Here is a 22,484-nt window from a genome sequence, read left to right as displayed (position 1 = left end):
TGAAAGGGATACTTCATGTATTAGAAACATGATTGATATGTGATATAAAATGCAGAATTGTGATGTTTTTATTTTACGGATTCAAATGTCTCTCCCCTTTACTTTTTAAAATAAATAAAGTTTAAATGAATCAATTCTCCACTCCAGACAAAAAAAGTAGTATTTTTTTTACGTAGTAACAATTATAACTGGAGCTACCAGTGAATTTTTCATTTGACTTAATCTTCAAAACCCCCTATAGGTGTTTTTACACTACGTTGTATTAACCGTAATTATGAGTTTCCAATTTTCACATCCTCGTAGAAGTCGTAAATACAACTTGTAAACTGAATTTTTGGAGAGCTCCAAATTGTACCATATGATCACTACAGATTCATACTGCTGTTGATGTTTTCATAGAAGCATATGCAAGCACTCCCTCATCTGCCTCCACTTTTGAGTGCAAAATCCAGTAAAAAATCTCCAGACCTACATTTTCTTATTTTATGATATCCCTTTACACCCAGATGTATGACACAATACGGAAAAAAGATATCTCGCTACTTGGGATTTAATTGGGACTTTAATCAGTTTTCATCATGGTTGACAAAACAAACATGAACACACACAAAACACATATCTGCCCTTGTCACACTCTGCTTTCACACTTAAATACACAGTTTCCATTTTCTCTGCCTTTCTTTGGGTGACATATATACCGTAACCAGCAGTAAAAAGTGAATAAATATGTTTTTAAAAAACACAGACAAATATGCTACTTTAAATCTCATGTGCAATGATCACAGCCAACAAAAGCTACACTTAATTGCAGTTTCAAACAGATACAAATTCTAATTAAAAAAGTAAGCACGTTCTTGAGCTTGCTTGTTTGCTATAACTAACGGCACTCAGAGTGTACAAACCAAATAGCTAAATTGCAAACAAGTGACATATGAGAAGACCCTTTAAACATATTGCATATCTTCAGATGAAGATTTATATTTCAAAACCTATAAAGGAAGGTGATTGTTTGCATTGCAAGTTGAGTCTAGATCAGTTCAAATCACTGGCTGTAACAGAAACCTAAAAAATACTGTATTCACAGGCAGTATATGAAAGGTAAGAGCTTCAAGACTCCTCAATCTGATGTTTGCATATTATCCTGTGTGCTTATTGGATAGTTTTTGAGCATATATATATTTTTGACGCACAATTCTGTGCAGATTTGGCAGTTGGTAAAAATAATATAGATGGCATCCATCTTCCTTAAGAGATGCCTTCATTCGAACCTCTGTAAGATCACTGACTCAGTACAGCCAAGCAGATGTCTTCTGTTTCAGACACAGCCAGTATCTTTTCCTCCATCTTGAAGAGACTTCCAAATCTCAAAGGCTCAACAAGAAAAGTGCACAGTCAAACAGAACGAAAGCCAGCCATGTTGAAGCAGGCCATCACCATGTTCGTCTTGGTAAAGGAGGAGGTGGCATAGACCTCTGTGCAGGCGTCTGAGGAACAGGACGCGTTGGACTCGATACGTATCGCTCGTTTAATATCTCTGGAACCCTAAGAGACAGAGGGTTCAATTTAAAATGTATTCATGTGACGGCAAAGCTGAATTGGAATAAACATTTACAGAAATATCTTTTTGTTTTTCACTTTTTAAAAAAAATGTTAAATTAAAAAGTTTGCTCGATTGACTTACACTGATAGAATGTTTAGCATTCAAAAAATAACTGCCAGAAGTAACACTGTAACGTTCGAATACTGAATTGTGATCAGTTTTGAAATGCTGTATACTGTATATTTCATCATTTAAAGCCACCTCTAACGCCACAGTGACTATGTGCTGAAATTAAGCAGAAATGACATTAAAATTAAGAAATTACACTAAAATAAAGCATAACTGTAGCCTGGCATGCCAGACCTACATCAAGATGTTAGTCATCATTGACAGGGCTCAATCCGAGGGGCGGGATAAACGGTTGTCTTTCAAATTCTCTCTGCAACGCAATTGGATAGTTCTACAACCAATCAGAGCATTGAAGAAGGTGACGACTGAGTCCCATGCATTTTCCCACCAGCGGAGCAAGTTGATATATTAAACTTTTACAGTATCCAGTCGGAATTTTTTTTTAAATGACTCAAGTGCCGTTCTTTGTTCTGGTTTCAAAGAAGAGCTTAAGTTCAAATCATCCAGAGTAGCGGAGTAGTTAAAGCAGAATCGAAAGACAAGCTGTTCGCCAGCAGCAGCCATTCTTTGTTTTCAAGCATTACTGTACCGTCGCAACCATGTCGTCTTTATGTTAAGCCCGCCAGATGTGATTGGCCTGACCAGAGTTTGGTTTTTCCAGTTAAAACGTCTATGGAGAGTTGCTAGACCACACTGGCTGCAAAATCATTTTTTGCTGCAGCTAGGGTGCGACTAGATTTCTAGGCTAGCATAAATGTTTTTGTATGATTGATTTGCAAACACTGGTATTTTATTCCAGAGAAATGCCAAACTTGTTCTTGAGTTGGGTTGGATGTGCACACCTCTCTCAAATAGTGCCCATAGTCAGGATTAGAAGAAGATATGTGGAGCCCACATCAGAGGGCAGATGTTCTTCACCCCCTCTCTGACGCTATACAAATGCATTAGTGTTTGTAGATATCAGCTGGTGAAAAAGTAGAGCATTCCGAAGCCACACTCCAGATTTAAAGGTTGATACATACTTCTACGTTCAGTAAAGTTACTGGTGGAAAGTTAAGTTTCACAAACTCCGGCATTGTGGTTAAGAGTGTTTTGCGATTGATGCTGTGGTTTGTCACATGGGGAGGCGCAGAGTTTCATACATGAACCATCTTTGCCTCATCTACGAACTTGCATCCAGTAATCTGGTACATTCTTGCAGTGAAACTTTTCGAAAATAAAACTAGCTGAAGCCACAAACCAAATATGTATGTTTACTCTGTACACCTTCTAATCTCGCTGTGCGAAATAACTCTGTGTTAAAATGGATTTTTAATTTAGAGTTAGAAATGTACTTCGCAAATGACAGAAACCATGCGGTTTCACTTTATTTGGTTGGTCCCTTTAATGAATTCTGTTGACTATAAGTAACATTGCACCTACACCTCTACTAACTCTCATTAGAGTATTAGTAGAGTATTAGAGAGTATTATTGACATGTAGTTGCAAAGTTACTTCTAGTCAACAGAATGTTCAAAAGGGACCATCAAAATAAAGATTTCAACGTAGTTGGTTTTACCTGGTATTTTAAACACATACCTCTCCGTTACACGTGGCGGGACCCGGGGTGGAGGGAGTACTGGTGGAGTGTTCACTGCAGGCCGGAGAGGCCGTGGAGGAAGCGGAATGTCTGGAGGCTCCTGGACCATGAAAGCAAAGACACATGAACATTAAAAAAAAAAGAAAGAAAAATAAAGATGTAGTAATTTCTTACATGGTTATTATTTGCCTTAAAAATAAAATATTCTGGTGCAAAATCTCTACTCTGACACATACAAGTATCTACTATGACAAAATATAAACACTTTTTCAATTTTAAACCAGTTCATTTTAACGTTACAACAATACATTAAAATTCAAATGTTTGGGGTCTGTTTTTGAAAGAAGTTTCGTATGCTCACCAAGTCTGCATTTATTGGATCAAAAATACAGTTAAATAGTTAGTAATATCAATACAGTTTAAAATAGCTTTCTATTTTAATATTTTTAAAATTATTTATTTAAGAAGGCATTACTCCAGTCTTCAGTGTCACATTATCCTTCAGAATTCATTCTAATATTCTGATTTTGGTGCTCAAGAAACATTTCTTTTTATTATCAATGTTGAAAACATGTGCTGCTTAATGTTTTTATAGAAACCGTGTAACTTTTTTCAGGGTTCTTTGATGAAAAGAAAGTTCTTAAGTAAAGAACAGCATTTATTTGAAATATAAATATTTTTAACATTACAAATATCGAGACTGCCACTTTTGATCAATATAATTAATCCTTGCAGATAAAAGTATTAACTTCTTTAAAACAAGCATCTTAAAGCTGCGGTCTGTAGTTTTTCCTCTTTGTCGCCATCTCTGTTCGAAATCTGCAATTGCAGTCAATCGCGTAATTATCAATTTTACGACAGTTGTACTTCAACACCCTCAACAATGCACAGGATGAACACAATGTTTGAGGAGAGTGTGAGGCTGTCAATCACCGCGCCGGTGTGGACACTGGCAGTCAGAATCACAGATTATTCTTTTTGGAAGTGTGACCAACATAACAATTTTCACCAGAAAATGTCCTCTGAACTAGAACGAAACATCCACTTTTGTTCTGGTTCTGACATTGCAGTAAATCAATCTTATAAGTTATCATATCAGGCAAAACCGTGCAAATTATACTTTGTTCTCAAATTGTTAATGTTAACAATGTCAGCATTGGGTGACTACATGTAATGTCCTTCCGATATGTATCCTTGTTTTCACATGGGCCAGTTGCTTTCTCTTTTGTTTTGTAGCCACTATAAGGCCGAAGAAGTCTTTTGCATTTTACAGCTGGTTGTCACTGGTAGTTGTCGTTTGAACCTTTCTGGATCCGTCATCAAATTGATAAGTTTAATTATATCAAGTGCTGTGAGAAAAGGCTATAATTCTCCACCTCCAACATCCTCACACGCAATATAGACGACTAGCCGAGACTCCTTTATGTGTACAGATGTGACGTAATGACGCATGCTAAAGACATCCTTGAATCTCCTGTGGAAATCCACCAGTACCACTGGAATTAAAAACATTATTACAAGCTTACCGCTCTGAATCAAGCTAAGACAAGCAGAGAGTTTTGAACACTGGCTGGTTATGTACAGTATTTTCTCAAATATGTATTTTAGATAATTTTTAACCCCAAAAAAGCTATGGACTGAAGCTTTATAATCCCAAATTTGTATACATTATAGGTATCTGATTCATAACAAGTGTTGTTTATGACAGGATGGAGCAGATAATGGTCGTTATAACTCAAATTTAAAAAGCAATTAAAGGAAAAAACTGACCTCACATTCACCGTCCATCCCACTGCTGTTGCTAACGGTGCTCTGAATGCTCAATCTGTGACTGCTACTACCTGCACAAGTCAAACCTTTACAATTTAATTGTTGAAACGCAACCATACTTGTAAACAAAGTTCAGTGACTTCATCAGTTCAAGTGTACATTTGTGTGGGATCACCCCAAAAAGACTTAAGTTTTAAGAAGACCACATATGCTAACATTCCCCAAAACATCCATTGGAAGTTTCATAGTAAAATGAATGTCAGAGATGGTAATGCAATAAAATTCATATATATATATGATGGTACTGACATTAATGTACTCCAAGGCATGTTATAGACTAGAGCATCACAGTCCCGCTCACAGCCCGAGAGAGCGATGATGCCGGAAGTAAATTTCCCATTCATTTCTCCCATTGACATTTTGTAAAATCCATATCTAAAGAGTATTAGAGCATGTCTGAGGATAACCAGCTATGGCTAAACTCATAAGCATACAACATTTCATTTCAAGTGAAAAAACGAAGAAAAAATCCAAAAAAGGTCAAGGGTACAAGCCTTTCCGAGCAAAGGAACTACTCCTCCCATAAACCACCGCGCCTCACTGAGATCAACTGAAGCCACAGTGAAAGAACCTTTTGAGTAACTTCCAAATCTGACAACGGCCACGTGAATTTTTTCCTCCAGTGAATTTTATATAGTGAATGTGCAGGGAAACTCCTTTTCCTTGATTTACTGAAGCAAACACATTTGCAGCTACACAGCTAAAACAGTGAGCATCTGGCTCACTCATAGGCTGTGCTGCGGCAACTGCACATCCAATGGCGCGGGGGCGTCTCAGAGGCGCGACCAATGAACTAGCCCTACGTCATTACACAATCCTCAGTCTTCACGGATCTTCCACCAATCAGATGCATTACTGTGGGATTGTGGGATTGTTCAGGAATGTGGATAATGAAGTACTTATCCGAGACATCGTGAATTAAAGGCATTTATCTTTATCTTCATTTATGGGGTTAGTGCCCAATGAACTTTTGGCGTTTATATGAGCATATACAATCGCTAAGTACAGCCGTAGCTGGTTTTAAGTCTACCATGTATGGTTACATTTTTTAAGGCTTACATCTCAAATGTCAATGGAGAAATTGTATTGAATTCTTACTTCCGGCACCGGTTGTGGGTGGGACTGTGATGCTCTATTGCATGAGATTAAAGAAATAATTATCTTTATTTAACATACTAGAAGTGCTGGAGGTGCTTCCTGTCTGCCAGCTTCCTCTCTGCAGCGGTCTACTAACAGGAGGGGGTTGGGCAATCGAATGAGGTGAGGGATCATACACGGAGCAATTCATGTTGATTTGAGAACCCCACTGAACGTTTGTTTGCATCGGTGCAGTAATCATAAGCTCTAATGGGGGAGGTGAGAAAAAAACAAGTTTAGTTACATGCTAAATTCTTGCTTAATGTCCCAAAATGTAACATTCATATTAAATGGTCCCACCATAAATGCATTCTTTTTATGTGCCAGAAACAAAAATATATTATTTTTAAAGTATATTTGTTTGTGTATTTGTTTAAAAAAAACACAAAAATAACTTTCTTTTGAAGTATTATTTGCAATAATATGTGGAAACTATACAGTTAAGTAACTTTAATAATTTTCATACAAGAACGGACAGATGGGACCTGAAACTCTTTCACACTGTCCACAGACCATTGATTTATTATTTTTCATAGAGTCCTAAGAGTCATATTATAACTTTTCTTGTACACTTTAATAGCATGTCATGTTAGCCACTTAGAAGCATTTTGTGAAATTACCAGTTGCCGCTTTGCCTTTACAGCGTCGTGTGATGCTGTCTCTTAATCTTTGTAAATTATCCTAGAAGTAAACGGAAAGATAGTTACAGAAACCTCAGAGACACTCGTTTCATTTGTTAACCTTCTGTTTTGACAATTATCATGGAGTTACTTGTTACCTGCTGAAAGCGGAGAGAGCGCCATCTTTTATCTTGATCAAACTGCCAAGCCTTGAAATCCTGCACTGCCTCTTCCACAGTCAGCTCTCCCACCTTCACCCTCTCCTGCAGAGAGATGAGCTGTCTCTGTCCAGGGGTCTTCATGCCTGCAAAGGGGTCATGGTGACTGCTCATGTCGCTGTCTACCACCAGCCGTACAGGTGCTGTAAGAATAGATCATTTCAGCAAGGAAATACTTTCAATTTAATGCATTCATTATCTGTTTATATACACCAAAGGTTTGCAATTAGGCTCAAGAAAGACACTGTCACTCGGTACCTAGAGAAGAATCCCTTTCTGGCCTTTGGCTGACTGAGTATACAGGATCCTTGAGGCAAAACACTGTAAAGCAGGTCAAATTAAACTGACTGTTAACCCAAAAATGAAAATGGTGTCATCATTTATTCATGCTCATGCATTCTAAACCCGTATGCATTTGTTTCTTCAGCTGAGACATTTTGAAGAATGTTCATAACCGTAATTAAACTTTAGTTCGCACCTTTGGAAATGTAGGTTTTGTTCTCTTCAGGCTCTGGCAGGTTGGCTGGCCGGGGGATCGGTGCAGGTGGGCGATTGATCACTTCAGGGTTGAAATGTTCCTCCACCGTGTCATAAATTTGATCAGGGCAGCACGGGTTATACGGGTCCTCCTCTTCTACATCACCATAGATTTCCAGACTCATGTCATGATAATTCTCATCATCCATTTCAGGGAATCCACCATTGGTTGAATTATGTTGCAAGGATTGTGAATGCTTGTCAGGTTCTGCTAAACAAAAACCAAGGATTCATATTATTTGACAACTGCAAAATATACAATGCTTGTATGCCAGCTTACATTTTTGTAAACGTCATTAGAGTATTAGCAAGCTGCTCCGTTTTCACAGTATGCAAACATGCTACATCCTGTAGCAGAGATCACAGGTTCAAATGCACATACTAGCAGAATAAGATAAGATGGCATAGCTAATTTATCTATTTCCCTGCGTTTTGCGTTACAAATATGAGGACGATTTTGTAAACCTTTACAGAAATGTTGTACACTTAAGTTTAGGTAAAGACAGCTTTGGCATAAATGCATAAAGACAGATAGCTGAAGGGTGTTATCACATGGGGGAAAAGTGACAAAAAGTCAGTCACACAAATAACTGTTATTTTCTGTCTGTCATTTCTCATTGATGTACCTTCAAAAAACTTTCTGAGCATTGTCTCCGTGTTGGAGTCCTCCAAACCACCTTCCAAATCATCATCTGTAGAAACAGAGATTTTGTATAGATATTTTACAGTACATATCTTCAACATCTGGAAATAGGCCCATAAAACACGTTTAATCTTTAAATGCGTAACTACATTCTCATATATTTATAGGATAGTCCTAGTAAAAAATAGAAAAAATCACTAGAGTTTTGAAAAAAAATGCCATGTACAAACCCATCTCAGGTTTAAGTTTCATCATAGACTCGTAAATATCCTCCTTATCGAAACTTGTGATGAAATTTTGGGAAGCTGTCAACATATCCTCATAGATATCCTCATTGTCAGGGTTGTTCTGAGATTCCTCCATGTGGGTCTTCACCATATCTACAGTCTCCTGTTGGGTTTTAAGAAAGAAAGTTTACATAATGCTATTTTGAAATGAAGGCAATCCTGCATGCTGTACAAATGTATGCCGATCATTAACATAGCCTAAATAACATAATTACATCATTGTATCTTCATTACCAATATTCTGTGCAATGAAATTGCCCATATCACTTTTCAAATTCAATGACATTCAGTTATACATGCATTAAGAAATCCGTGTGCCCACAGCATTTCAGGAAATGATGGCTGGCTCTGTTTACATAGCCAGTTACAAAAGTCATCAAGAATATTTACGCAATGAACTCACGACAAATTCATCCATGAAGCGTCTTAAATCAGAGAAGCCACTCTTCTCGGCCAGATTGTTAGGGTAATCTCCATCTTTGTTCATCACACTGTAAGCCTGCAAGGCTCCGGGGCACCGCATTAACAAGGACGTTAATTTTTTTAAGCCGTATTTGGCCGAGAAGTGAAGCAGTGTTGGGAGTTCCACATTACGGTTATCTGAAAACAAAGAGATCTCTTCATATTGTTGTTCAATCGAATGTTAATGTTTCCTGTCTTTGAAAAACACAACACCACTTGGTGTTAAGTAATCTACCACCATAAAATATATGAATGATAAGCTATACTTTTTATAAACTACATATATAAAACCACTTACTTGCTTCTGTGTTATCTGCAATCTGACTAATTCCAAATACTTGTAATTCATTTAGAGGCAAATGTTCTTCCAGAGAGTCTGCGAGCAAATTATCCAATGACTCGGGCACCTTTGATGTGATATCAAACGCCTGAAAATTGAATTTGAAAAAACTCAGCTCAATATTTGTCTTTAATTGAAAGGTCCTTTCCTTGTAAGTACACTTTTTAAAAAAAAGGCGAACATAGTAGTCTGCTTGTTAAACATAATAAAATGTTTATGTTTTTCTGAAAAGTTTACAGCTCCTGTTGGCTCACACAAACTAAATGGACTTTTTGTTTCTTATTGTTATCGATTAATCAGCAAATTACAAAAAGAATTTTGCATTATGGATTTTAGGCTTGACAGATCAGATCTGTTCAATTTCAGGCCACTTGTGGGGCTGAAACATTTTTTAAATGACAGCATATTTTAATATATCTTATATTAAATAATATAATGTATTATAATATTAAATAATTATGAGATAATGACCATAATGTATCCTAAAGGAATTAAAAATATCAAGTGAAGTCATGTTTATGGGTATAGCGCTTTTCTCTGTAGTTTATCCTTTTTATATATGATCATACATGTGACCCTGGGCCACAAAACCAGAAACAAGGGTACATTTTTTGTCATTGAGATGTATACATCATCTGAAAGCTGAATAAATACACGTTCGATTGAAGCATGGTTTTTATTAGGATAGGACAATATTCTGCCGATTTGAAAATCTGAGGTTGCAAAAAAATTGAAACATTGAGAAAATCGCCCGTCCATTAATGTTCACAATTGTGCGACATTCACTCACAAAAATAAATATTTCATATATTTACGGTAGGAAATGTACAAAATATCTTCATAGAACATGATCTTTACTTAATATCCAAATGATTTTTGGCATAAAAGAAAAATGGATCATTTTGACCCATACAATGTATTGTCACAGATTTACTCGTGCTACTTGTGACTGATTTCGTGATCCAGGGTAACATATGAGATGTACATTTCTATGACGCTACTTTGAAATGATACATATTGTGAAAAGCACTAAAGAAATAAACAAGACACGACTTAACTCAAGTCATTTCCGTGTACGTGATCTCTTTTATTCGTATGAAGCTTTTTTCTGTTTTAACCGACTGTTTTTTTTCATTACCTGACACATGAACTGCATTGGATCCACTGCTTTCTCTAGATACCTGCAGATTTCCTCCATTTCTGTGAAATATGTTACTGTTGTTGAACAGACCACAGACTCATTATTATAAAGAGTCAATGAGACTTTCCCAGAAGGCATTTCTAAGAGAAAAAAAAAAAGTTAGGAAAACAACTTTTAAAAAAGCCTCAAGAATAAAGTTTTAGTTTATAATAAATGATGACATTAACAGGAAACAATATGAAAATTCATTTGAAAGTGAAAAAGCATAGAGGAACTGAAACGAAAAGTTCCTCTTTCTGCGTTTTTGTCTTACCAGGTGACTGTACAGTAACAATACAGTCGTTTACAAGAGTCCCAGGCATTCGCTGCGGTGTTGAGTGCTGAGAGTGAAACTCCACCTCCAGGCTGCCCTCATCCACAAATTTCTTTGCCATGATTATATAAATATTCACACGATTCTTTATGGGAACAAACAAATGGTGGGAAAGTCATGAGTCATGACACCATGTTAAATACTGTAAATGACATTGAGTAACGCTAGCTGATGATTGGTGTTGATTACACAAATGTCAGCAAATGCTTTTGAATGAAATGCTGAAACGATAGTTTTTAACCATGTAAACGGATTTCACAAATTTCAAAAGTAACAATAGTTGACAATGAGGAGAATGGTGAGTCAAAACTGAACTAAAAATATGAACACTGACAGTCAAGCCATACATAGATTAAAATGTTGAAATGTCCACACCATGAGGCATACTGTATAAAATGTCTCTTCAGCCATTAAATTAAATGAGGCATAATTTGAGTCATTATGTTCTTACATAATCAAATTGATTGATTTAAAAGTACAAAATTACTGAACGTAGTAAAAACACCCATACGGGCAATGTAGGCTTCAAAAGAAGACCACTTTATTCACTGGAAAAAAGTTAAAAAGAACAGCATTGGCAGCAATTCTTTTAGTCATATCCCTCATGACTGCTACATCATCCTTATTTCATCATTTCACTAAACTAAAAATGGCTTAATCTAAATCAAGCTTCTTGGATGGGGGCCCATACAGAACGGAAAAACTGAAAAACCATGTGAGCTTCATGCTGACATTAACAACTAAATATTCTTAGAACAGGTTCATATAGGCTCTGCATGTGTCACGTGGTGCCGTGCACTTACCCCACATGGTATTCTGTCCGGTTGGACGGTGAGGCAGATTTGGTGGTCTTGTGGCTCAGCTGCATTTGAACAAGTCTGCTCAGTGGGACAAAGATCATTCCCATTCACCTGATGATGTTCAGTCTCATCGGGTAAAGTGTCAGGAATTTCAGATATTGTGAACTCCTCGATGCGTTCTTCAAGTTCAATTTCATATGCATTCTCCCAATGATGTTCACTACCGGATTCTAAAATGAAAAATTATATATTAAACTTTACTTTCTATTTAGTAAGATTAATTATGAACCACCATGAAAAAAAAATATTTCTGGATAAAAATAATATAAACCACAGGGCTATGGAAGCTTGTTTCTGCAACTGAATAAAAAATCTAAAACATTTATGACTTCCATTTGAAGGTGGTTTAGTCCTAATTTTGAGATAAAAATAACAAATAAATTTTCTTTATTATATTCTGTGGCGGAAACAAGCTTCCATACTGACCACGGAGTAAACATTCATTTATGCCAACCTCTCTCATCTTTTATTAGGAATTATTAAAATATAAATAAATCATATGTAAATACATAAATATAAATCAAATATTTAAAAATTCCAGTAGAATACAACACATAATCCTTTAAATTATATTAATGTGCCCTAATTTTGCAGCTATGTTAATGTTCAAATATACAAATCTTTTTAGGCCATCTTTGTATTTTTGTTGTTATAGAAGAACAAAAGTGCACGTATTGATATGTTCTTATGCTGAATGTACAATGTATAGTATAAAAAATACATACCATAATCTATGCACTGAAGGACAGTAGACACATATACGGATGGTTCATCTTCTGAGTTGAGCTTTCTCCAATGTTCCCAGTGTTCAAAATAATCTGTTGACACTTGCGTTTCTGATACACCACACAAAAAAGCGACAACTTTGTGAGGAGGCTGAAGAAGATCCCGGAAAGTGTCTTGCAAGTTTGGGTCATGCTGCATTTCCAAAAACGCAGTAGACAGCAAAAGCATGATACACTTGCTGGAGCCAAACAGCTCATCATTTTTCAGGCAAATCTGTTCATTAACATCGTACAGAATGACGGAGCCCTCCAGAAAGTTACACGATGTGGCCAAGATTTGCTGTAGATACTCGGCCCATTCGCTGGCCTCACTGGTGTGAACAACTAACACCTCACACATTGTGGAGTATCCAGGTTTTTCTGCAAAACAATGGATAATAAATGCACATAAATGCTTTTAATTTGAATAAAAGAAAAATTCTAAAACAACTGAATGGTTAATCAACTACAAATAAATGTGAAAGGAACTCTTTTAAATGAACTATTTGCATTCAAGTGCTATGACACAAAAACTGATTCATTTTGCTAAAATGCTAAAATATAATAATTGAAACAAAGCACACCCCAAACAACTGGTTTATTTGCTTATTAATAAAGAATTGAACTCTAGCCATGTTGCATTGGCTACATTGTTAAGCCAGACACTTTTTGTCATAGATGATTGAGAAATAAGTTGGTGTGGTCAACCAAAAATACATCAACATTGAAATTAGTCATCCTCTGTCTCCTAAAAATGCTCTACAAACAACTCAATTTAAAAGACATGATATGAATGCAGAATTTCCCAGTGGAATTCTATAAATTACAGGAAAGCAGAAGGACCATCCACTAAGACCCAACTATTGACATGTCTGTGTGTCTGTCTTGCGCTTGTAATGTAATCTGAGATCAATTCACTTTTATAGGTTTTCTCAGGAAACTTCTTTAGGTTTTCCACATCATTAGTTACTGCAGCATTACTCTAAATATATTTGACTTTGCATTGGGTTAGAGCACAAACTTCAAATAGAAACATGCAGAAAAGGAAATGTGATTTTATAACTTTATATATTTATATTTTACCCCCCGCAAAGCTGATTGCTTTTAATGTTTAATGAACATTTAATGTTACAGCACAACTACAGGAAGATTCATTATTCAACTTCCTTATTGCTTTCACCAAAACTATTATTTTGCATCAAAACTGCTTGCATGTCATCTTTAATATTTTCAAACAAGATATTAAGAAACCTTCTGATGACAATCTATTCTAATAACCAAAAATTAGTTCAAAGCTACAATTTGATTTCTTCTTAGTTTAGTCTTTAGGTTATTTGTTCCGGCGTAACATTTGAATGTCAATAAAATGAGATCTTGATTTAAAAATGACTTACCTGGCTTCTTGTGATAAGACTGCAGGGTTGTAATTAACAGTGCCTTGTTTCAGCAATCCGTACAGTGGTTGCACCTTCCCACGGCGGCTTTCCACTTACCCACGTTCTCTGTCTATACCTTCTGATCAAAATACGTTTCGTATTTGACTGTGGTGCATGACCGATTTGCCTTCAGCCCATGACTTACATCTACTAAAAGAAACAGTCCATTTCCTGATGGTGGGCGGTGGCGTCACTTCCTAAAATACTCTGCAACTGCCTAAACCATCACAGACAGAGCTTCTGTAGGCCGGTGTGACTCTATAAAACAGTAAGAAAATTTCCCAGACAAGTTAAATGCAGAAGTTTAGGTAAAACTTCCCTGAATAGCCTATATTTAAAACAGCCAGACCATTCATAAAACTTGCACATAGTATCTGTACAGATTACATTTTTAAGTTGCCAAGAAGGACATGCATCCAAAGTATCATGATTACATCTCAATAATGTTTCATTTTAGCGTCATTTTTTCTTCTGTCTGAAATTTACACCAGTTTAAACCACCCGTTTTATTTTATTCTTTCAGTAAGACTCATTTGTTCACATTAGTTAATGTAGGCTTTTAACTAGGCCTTCATCGGGACTTGACCGAAACGCATTGGCAAAATAAAGAGCAATATCTTTTCAGCTCAATCTTCGGACTATTTTGATCTTTCCATTTCGCAAGTGTTGCTGATATTTTCCAAAAATTCAAAGATTATTAAATGCTGTAGAAGTACTGTTCATTCTTGGTTCATGTTAAACTAATGTTAACAAATGAAACCTTGTTGTATGGCGTTTCATTATTTTATTATTCGGAGACCTAGCTGTTAATGATATTGGAAGTCTTCGATTCTACTGTAACTAGCATTTAATTGTTTGACTATGTATGCAAATACAGAAGCAATGCAAAACCACTCTAAAGTTCCTATTAAAAGCTCGCTAATGTTATTATTCAGCCTATTATTGACTAAAAGGAGGAAATAAAACACTGCCGTTTCTGCAGTGTTCCAGACACATTTGAGTCAGGTTACAGCCACATGTTGAAGTGAAACATACATTGTGAGATTGAACTGGAGATAAATTAAGACAAAAGCAGCAACCACACTTTCATGGAATGAAGATTTCCAAATAGGCAATATAGGCAACATGAGTTCTGATAGGTCAATGACCAGAAACCTTTGCAAGTGTCACTGACCCCATGAGAGGTTTCATCAGGATGTCTTCTCTGCTCTTTTGTATTCTCAGAATTTTGGATTAAATTGTGCCGTCTGTTACATGAGGACTACTAAGATATGTATTAGATTATTTTAGAGTGCAAAGTATTGAAAATCAAAATGTGTAAATAAAGCTTGCACAATGTACCATTGGTTAATCAAAAGTTCCTCACACACTTGCATTCTTCATGCCCAATTAAACACTTCACTTGGGCTAAATACAGACAACGTTTCATGTAAATAAATAGGCAAGTGGTCGGGTACGCAAAGTGTAGATTGGACCACAAGATTGAATAGAAGACCACAAATATAGGTTTTGGGACAGGCCCCATGTATAAATAATTTACCTGTCATTTCCACCAACTCACAGGAAGTACAAGAGGCCTGCTTGTCTGTGACATACACTGACCTGTAGAGAGCGCCAGAGTATCTGGAAAAGAGAGAGAGCGACAGTGACTGAACCAAGGCGTGCACATCAAGAGTTATTGATGAAAGTTGATGAAAAGTGTCTGCTAAATGAATACATAAATGATAACAATAAAATAGAGGACAAAACAATAGAAATTAATTAGCACTTCTGGTTCTATAAAATACATCAGTAATACCCTCTTGTTTTTTTAAAGCTTTTGCTTGTCTTTTAAAAGGCAGTCGCTAACAAGTGGCTAAATGGGCCTACCAAGGTAAAACTATTATAACTCTAATTTTCAGGGGAAAGACAGAAGGAGTTGTCAGAAGCCGAGTTATGGTGACGTATGGGAAGTCATGCGACCGTGGTATAGTTCATTTACAGCCTACGTTTAGCTTTTTACTTCTGCCGATTATATTGAAGCTTCAAAATTCATAAAATTTGTGTTCATTTTTAAAGATTATCACGATGAACAAACCGTGTAAGAATTGTAAGCTTTTGTTTGTCACATACAGATACAGTACCTTATTTTCTCCAATAATGCAAAAGACAATGGAAAAATCTAATTGGGCTTTTTGTCGAAATATGAAAAAACTAATAAAAAATTTGAGCAGACCGAAGCGCCCGTGCCCTCAGATCACTTGGACGTGACTGGTTACAAGAGGTAAAAACGATATAAATACTGTTTGTTTTCTCATACAAACCGCTCGTTTCGTGTCTTGGGCCATCAGTGTGTACTTACATTTACAAGTCATTAAATCATGTTTAATTTGGACTTCTCTGTGCATGCTCTTTGAGGTGGTTACCATACACCTGCATTATATAAATGACAGACAGGAACGGTTTGACCTAAAAATATCAAAACTGAAACTACTTAGGAAACAAAAACACCTACATCTTTGATGCCCTTGAGGTAAGCTAAAACATATAAAAAAAAAATATTTTTAAAGTAAACTATCCCTTTAAAAGAGCCAGGATGTTTTTAATATAACTCTGATTGTGTAGGCCTATGGCTGAAAGAAGAAAGTCATCAGAGCCATGTATTCAGATGGCTCTGCCTAGGATGGTTTGAGTGTGAGTACTTTTCTGAGTAATGGTGACTCAACTACTAGAACTAGTGCATCGGCTTCATCACTGACCTCTGCTGGTGAACACCCTCATAGCTCGGGGAAAACATGGCTGACAACCAGAGCGCCGAGTGGAGGTCTGTGTGCGAGAAATTTCGCCTGGCTCATGAACTCTCCGAAATAGAGTCGAAAAAAGACCCCGAGAATAACCCTTTCCGATCGAAATACAAAGCTAGAGATCTGTTGAGGGAAATCCACTGTTCTTTGAAAAAAAATCAAATCGAGGAGGAGGGCGAGGTTGACAATGGAGCGGACAGTGAGTCCAGTCAGACGGTGGATGGAGAACCGGGGAATGATTTTGGAAAAGCGTATGCTGGAGACTCTCCAGCCGGTCTGCGAGTAGCGAGGCTCGCAGTAGTGCAGTACCATCTCGGCGTAAACCACATAGAGACTGAGGAGCTCTCAGCTGGAGAGGAGCATCTGATGACCTGCATGAAACTCATTGACAAGTGCACAACAACACGAGAGAACGTCTCGCTGTTTGTACAGGCCCGGGTAAATATACACTGCGTATCAAGTATTTCCTTCAAACGTTTCATATAACGTTAACTGACTATAAATGTGCAGTGTAGCTTACTCTCTGATTTCTGCGCGATGGTGTATTCTGATGCGTGTTTTGTTTTCTGACAGAATCAGCTCGGCATTTTGTGGGCGGGAAGAGATGAGATTGAAAAGGCTCAAGGATTTCTGGAAATTGCTGAATCAATGTATTTTCTCTACATGAAAGAGGTGTGTGGTAACGTAGGGATGTTGCAAACTTGCTGGCACAACTCTCTTTTGGGCGTCAGATTCTAGTTCCTGATGACGTCACTGTGACGTGTCCTTTTTATATGGTCTTCTTAATTAAAAAAACACGAGTTTTCTCCTAAAGGACATCCACTGTGTACTACTCAACCATGTAGTGTATGGATTTTATGTGATTATTCATAAGCATTTTGCCATATAACATCAGAGTTAGATGGTCCAACTCCCATCCCCGTCCATAAACGTAAATAAGGCGACAACAACATTACACGATGCTCTCTTTTTTTCGGTTAATCAATGCATAATTCATTTTTTAAGTGTACTTATTCATTTTAGAAATTTTCAGTATCAACACTACTCACACTATACTACAAAATGGCATGGAATAGACTCAGTGCCAGCCTGTCTGGGGTGGGCAACTCTCTGGCCCTTGAGATCCACTTACCCAAAGAGTTTAGCTCCGACCCTGATCAAACTCCCATGCCTGTAGGTGTGCGCGCTTGTTTTTCCAGGCGCGCGCACGCCACAGCGAGATAAAAACATCTCAACTTTTTGCGGTCACATCATGACCACAGCAGGTCATGATGTGACCGAAACCAGCCGATCAGCTTCAGCCTTTCCTTTAACAACATTGAAAGCTCGGCCGAACAGCTGATCATAGCTGTCAGGGCGGGGTTTTCTTGCTCATATTCATAAACATATCTAGTAGTAAGTAAAGCTAATGCAAGGGCCAGAAATCAATTAATCCTTTGCTGATACTTCCTCGTCATCATTGGCAGTTCATGGTTGCATATAGCGACGGTGTACATTTTAGGACATCCTCAGACATATGAAGACAAGGCATCATAAAAGGCTTCAGTTATTGGGGAAAACGGCATCACGTATCGGACTAAAAAGCTTCAGGTCTCAAAAAAACAATGTCAGGTGTCAGGTCTCGTACAATTAGGCATCAGACGAAACAGCCTCTGAAAAAAAGGCATCAGACTAAAAGGCATCAGGCGAAACGGACTCAGGTGGAGTTTAGCATTCGCATTGCCATGTGACGTCACGCTACGATATATTTGTCTAATCTGCCCCTCTAATTATTATTTTACTAATTATCAAATGTGGAAAACATTGGTCCAAAAAAAAAAAACATTTATGACAGGTTGGGGGGGGGGGGTCCTTTCCTTTCTGCCTGTACCTTTCTAATTATCTTCAAGAGAAGAGCTTGTTTAGGAGTGTTTGATTGGGGTTAGAGCTAAACTCAGCAGGACAGTCAGTGGCTTTCTTCAGGAGTTTCTCATTCCCTGATTTGCACACAAACCAACCACAACTTTCAGACGGCATCTTTATTTTCTTAGCTTAATGGTCACAGAATGGAATGCATAGGATTGTGGGATGTCAAAGGCAGGGAAGGATACATCAATGCTGCCTTAAAAAAATCGCTCAGTGGTATCTCATTCTCAGGAGACAGGAAGTGAAGCTAACATTGGATTCAGACAGGCAGCATTTTTATGCTTTTGGATGCAGCCTTTGATAAAGTTGTCAAGTTATGTTTAATTAGACTTGGAGCAGAAAAGTGAAAAGAAGGGGGATCTCTGTGGACAGAGTTGACCACCCTTGTAATATGCATTTATAATATCTTATGTGCAAATTACAGTACTTTTTTCTGAGTGTTGATTATTATATCTAAATATAAATAGCAACTCAATTTGACAATTTGGGCTCTGTTTTTTAACTGTATCTTTTAATTTTATAGTAATGTGTAATCAAGGGCTCCCAATATAGTTTACAGCATTAGCTAAGGTTTTTTGAAATTACAATAGAATCTATGTTGTAAACTGATGATGTTTTGGGCTGACATTTGTTCCCTTTATGCATATTAGGATGGTCAGCCACCAATGGATCTTCAAGACTTTTTTGTGCCAGAGGGAGAAGAATTATCCCAACAAGAGAAGACAAGAAGGTAATATCCATACCCCTAATCTGCTTTGTAAAATATTATTGTGGTTCCAGAAATGTTTTAACTCCACTCTGTTCCCTCATGTGCCAACAGGTTTGAAATGGCTTATACGCACACACTGTATTACTTGGCTCAAGTGTACAAGAATCTGCAGCAGTATGAGAGAGCTGGACAGTACTGTCACAGTACACTACAGAGGCAGCTGGAGTACAAGCAGTTTGTGCCGCTGGAATGGGCCATTAATGCCGCCACACTGTCACAGTACTATATCACCAAGGTAAAGTAACCATTGCAGTGATTGACAAGTACAATATCCAGTCCATTGAGTTTATGATGAAGCTCAGAGGATTTTTTTTTTCATTTTGTGTTAATCTTTCAACCTAAGTTTTTTTTTGTTGGTGTATTATCTTGACTTTGGTCAAGGCCTGAGGAATTAACTGTGTATATGTGGTATGTCTCTCTTGTCTCTGTGTCATAGGCACGGTACATGGAGGCTCGTCACTGTTTGGCTGCGGCTAGTGTCATTGCTACCCTTGCTGGAGAAATCCCCTCAAAGGCAGCTGCCAAAGAAAGTGGGTTTCTACATGTTTGTCTGTTCAATCTTGTAAATTGTTGGATATTGTCTATTTCTATTCATTTCCATTTTTTTTTTTCTGCCGAAAGAGACAAACAGCTGAAAATATATGCTGCCCACCCCTCAGTGTTCAGCGCTCAGGTTTCACTCTCCCTCTATCCGTTATCACTACTAGTGAGTGATGTGTCTTTCATGAGCAATTGGTTCATTTTTGAACGAATCTTTAATATGACTCGGAACACACTCTCTGAGTTGTGTCAGAGAGCGATTCGTTCAATTTTTGTTGACTGCGCATTGCTCAACATATGGGTTCTGTATCTGTACTGGAAACAGAAAAGATTAGTTCATAGATAGAGTCTATCGTTCTTCCTGTCAGTCCAATAAGAGATTATGCTGTCAGTACCAGAAAGCGAAATGATAAGAGTCCTTTAGTTATATGCTACGCTAGTATATGGGGACATGTAACAAGTAAATAGAAATCACTAGTTAATAACACTAACAAGGCTCAAAATAACCCCACACTACGTAACATAATGAGGGTCCCTACATGCTAAACGAAGCATTGACAACTTAATAAGTGTACAGACAGTGCACTTCGTGTATACAGGCAGCAGCCATCTTTGGAAAACAGTCGTTTGTGGTTTGACTTGTCGAGACTGTTTTCCAAAGATGGCTCCTGCCTGTATCATTGTTGTCTGTTACATTGGTCTGAATTAAAGAATATGAGAATTTAATATAAATCATCAATCTTCCCAAAGGTGAGGCTGAATTTGAAAAACGTGAAGAGCTGCTGCAGAAGAGAGCCGAAATTGCTAGATGCTGGATCAAATATTGCCTTAATCTGCTGCAAGATGCAAAAAAACTTCTTGAGGTAGCCAATCCTTTTTCTTTTTACATTTCAACAGCTTATGTACACAAATTGACAGTTTTTATTTTGATTTATCTGAGCAATTTCCGTTGCTACACAGGATAATGTCGGCGAACTAGACACAGATCGGCAGGAAGAACTGAAAAGAGCACGTCGGAATGAAGAGGAAGAGAAAGAGAAGGGAAGAAAGAGTGCCATCCTTTTTGGTTCGAACGATACTTTCGACTCTATTTGCAGCCTGGAAGAGAAAGTGAGCAGCATGCTTCCGCTGGACTTTGAAGAAGCACGTGGCATCTTCCTGGTAGGTCAAGGCTACGTAGCTCAAGCCAAAGAGTATTATGAAATGGATGGTCATGTGACAGATCACATTGAGATCTTGCAGGACCATAGCAGTCTCTTCAAGGTCCTGGCCTTCTTTGAAGAGGACCTGGAACGGCGCTGTAAGATGCACAAACGCCGCGTCGACATGCTGGAGCCAATCTGCAAGGATTTGAATGCGCAGTACTATTTGTTAATCTGCCGGCAGCTGCAGTTTGAACTTGCAGAAACCTATTACGAGATGATGGACCTGAAGCTTGCCGTCGCCGACAAGCAGGATCAGCCAGACGTGCACACCATAAAGAAGTTTAACCTCTTGTGTTCCTCCTCTACGAGGTATTATCAGATGTTCCTCGACTCCATCCGCTCACCAGAGGGCAAGTTTCCTGAAAAGCTCGAGGATGACCTGCTGAGGCCGGCGTTGGTGGCCAAATTCCGTATTGCCAGATTACAGTCCAAGCTTATTTCCAATAACCCGGCTTCTCAACTGGAGAATCTCAGCCTCTCGCTGGAGTCGTACAAGTTCGTAGTGCAATACTGCGAGGAGAATCCGGAAGCCAAGAATGCAGTTGAAACCGAGCTAGAGCTGAGTGTGGAGATGGTCTCCCTGCTTCCTCTGAAGATCAACAGAATCAAATCCATAATGGCCGCCTCCAACTAACACGCTGTTGAAAACACTGTATTGTGGCGCCTCGCATAAATATGAACAACTCACTACTACACACTACTCCTTGTTCCATGTATCTAATGAGCCTTCACAGGACCACCTTGTAAGAAACTTGTTCAGCCTTTGCAAATGTTGATGTCAGCGGATGTAACTGCATGATTTACAGTCATTAATTTATTTTCAAAGTTCTATGTACAATTTGTTTCATGCTGTGCATTTTTTTTAAGTATTGTAAATGGTATGTTTAGCAAGCCCAATATGAAAGATAAAACTGTACTAATAAAGCATTTTAGGCCAATAAACAAGCCAAAATAATTCTTTGGTTTGTCTTATTCTGTCAAAATCTTATTCAGAGTATATTTATTTTCAGTTTATATCATTTTAGACACACACACACACACAAAACTGGCTTAGTTTAGTTGCAGCTGAGGTTGTGCAACTCAAATTATCCAGCTGAATGCAAGGAGGAAAGTACCTGAAAGAACAGGGCCATTTAACATTGAATTGAGTTTGTGCAGCAAAATTAGGATGGTGAGAATTTTTTGCAGTCAACTATGATGTACATTTAATTCTTTCTTTTTCCTTATCAAGGATATGGTTCTTCTGTAGGAGAGTCAGTTTTGTAATTAACGGTTATTTTCAACATGCAGAAAGACTCTTGAAATACTAGAGTATGTAACCAACGGTTGACCCGCAAAGTATAACCCAAACTTATTGCATTTCCTTCTCTAAATATTTCAGTAATA

General features: G+C 37.6%; 2 protein-coding genes across 5 annotated transcripts; one reads left to right on the top strand and one right to left on the bottom strand.

Annotated features, from left to right (window-relative positions):
* Window positions 1-543: 543 nt before the first annotated feature.
* Window positions 544-16,748, bottom strand: pik3ap1 (phosphoinositide-3-kinase adaptor protein 1). Of its 4 annotated transcripts, none has more exons than XM_039672048.2 (19): window positions 16,635-16,748; window positions 15,437-15,519; window positions 13,855-14,154; window positions 12,422-12,841; window positions 11,640-11,866; window positions 10,777-10,921; window positions 10,461-10,603; window positions 9,281-9,410; window positions 8,924-9,120; window positions 8,464-8,623; window positions 8,217-8,282; window positions 7,532-7,801; window positions 7,312-7,374; window positions 6,994-7,196; window positions 6,836-6,896; window positions 6,255-6,422; window positions 5,019-5,104; window positions 3,248-3,348; window positions 544-1,542 (listed from the first exon to the last, which is right to left on the bottom strand). In XM_039672048.2, the coding sequence occupies exons 4-19, from the start codon at window positions 12,819-12,821 to the stop codon at window positions 1,431-1,433; spliced, it is 2,532 nt and encodes an 843-aa protein (XP_039527982.1). In that variant the 5' UTR covers window positions 12,822-12,841; window positions 13,855-14,154; window positions 15,437-15,519; window positions 16,635-16,748; the 3' UTR covers window positions 544-1,430. The 4 variants fall into 4 exon arrangements, with proteins under 4 accessions (XP_039527982.1, XP_039527984.1, XP_039527983.1 ...); XM_039672050.2 differs by having other exon boundaries at window positions 5,019-5,089; XM_039672049.2 differs by having other exon boundaries at window positions 7,532-7,798.
* kifbp (kinesin family binding protein) lies at window positions 16,671-22,053 on the top strand. Its single transcript, XM_039672052.2, has 7 exons — window positions 16,671-17,117; window positions 17,253-17,351; window positions 19,235-19,314; window positions 19,405-19,588; window positions 19,790-19,883; window positions 20,644-20,756; window positions 20,854-22,053. The coding sequence occupies exons 1-7, from the start codon at window positions 16,671-16,673 to the stop codon at window positions 21,730-21,732; spliced, it is 1,896 nt and encodes a 631-aa protein (XP_039527986.1). The 3' UTR covers window positions 21,733-22,053.
* The last annotated feature ends 431 nt before the right edge of the window (window positions 22,054-22,484 follow it).

The sequence above is a fragment of the Pimephales promelas genome, chromosome 11 (assembly GCF_988280905.1).
Source record: "Pimephales promelas chromosome 11, fPimPro1.hap1.1, whole genome shotgun sequence".
Lineage (NCBI taxonomy): Eukaryota > Metazoa > Chordata > Actinopteri > Cypriniformes > Leuciscidae > Pimephales > Pimephales promelas.
The sequence above is the reverse complement of the archived record's forward strand: the minus strand, read 5'-3'. Positions and strand labels throughout refer to the sequence as shown.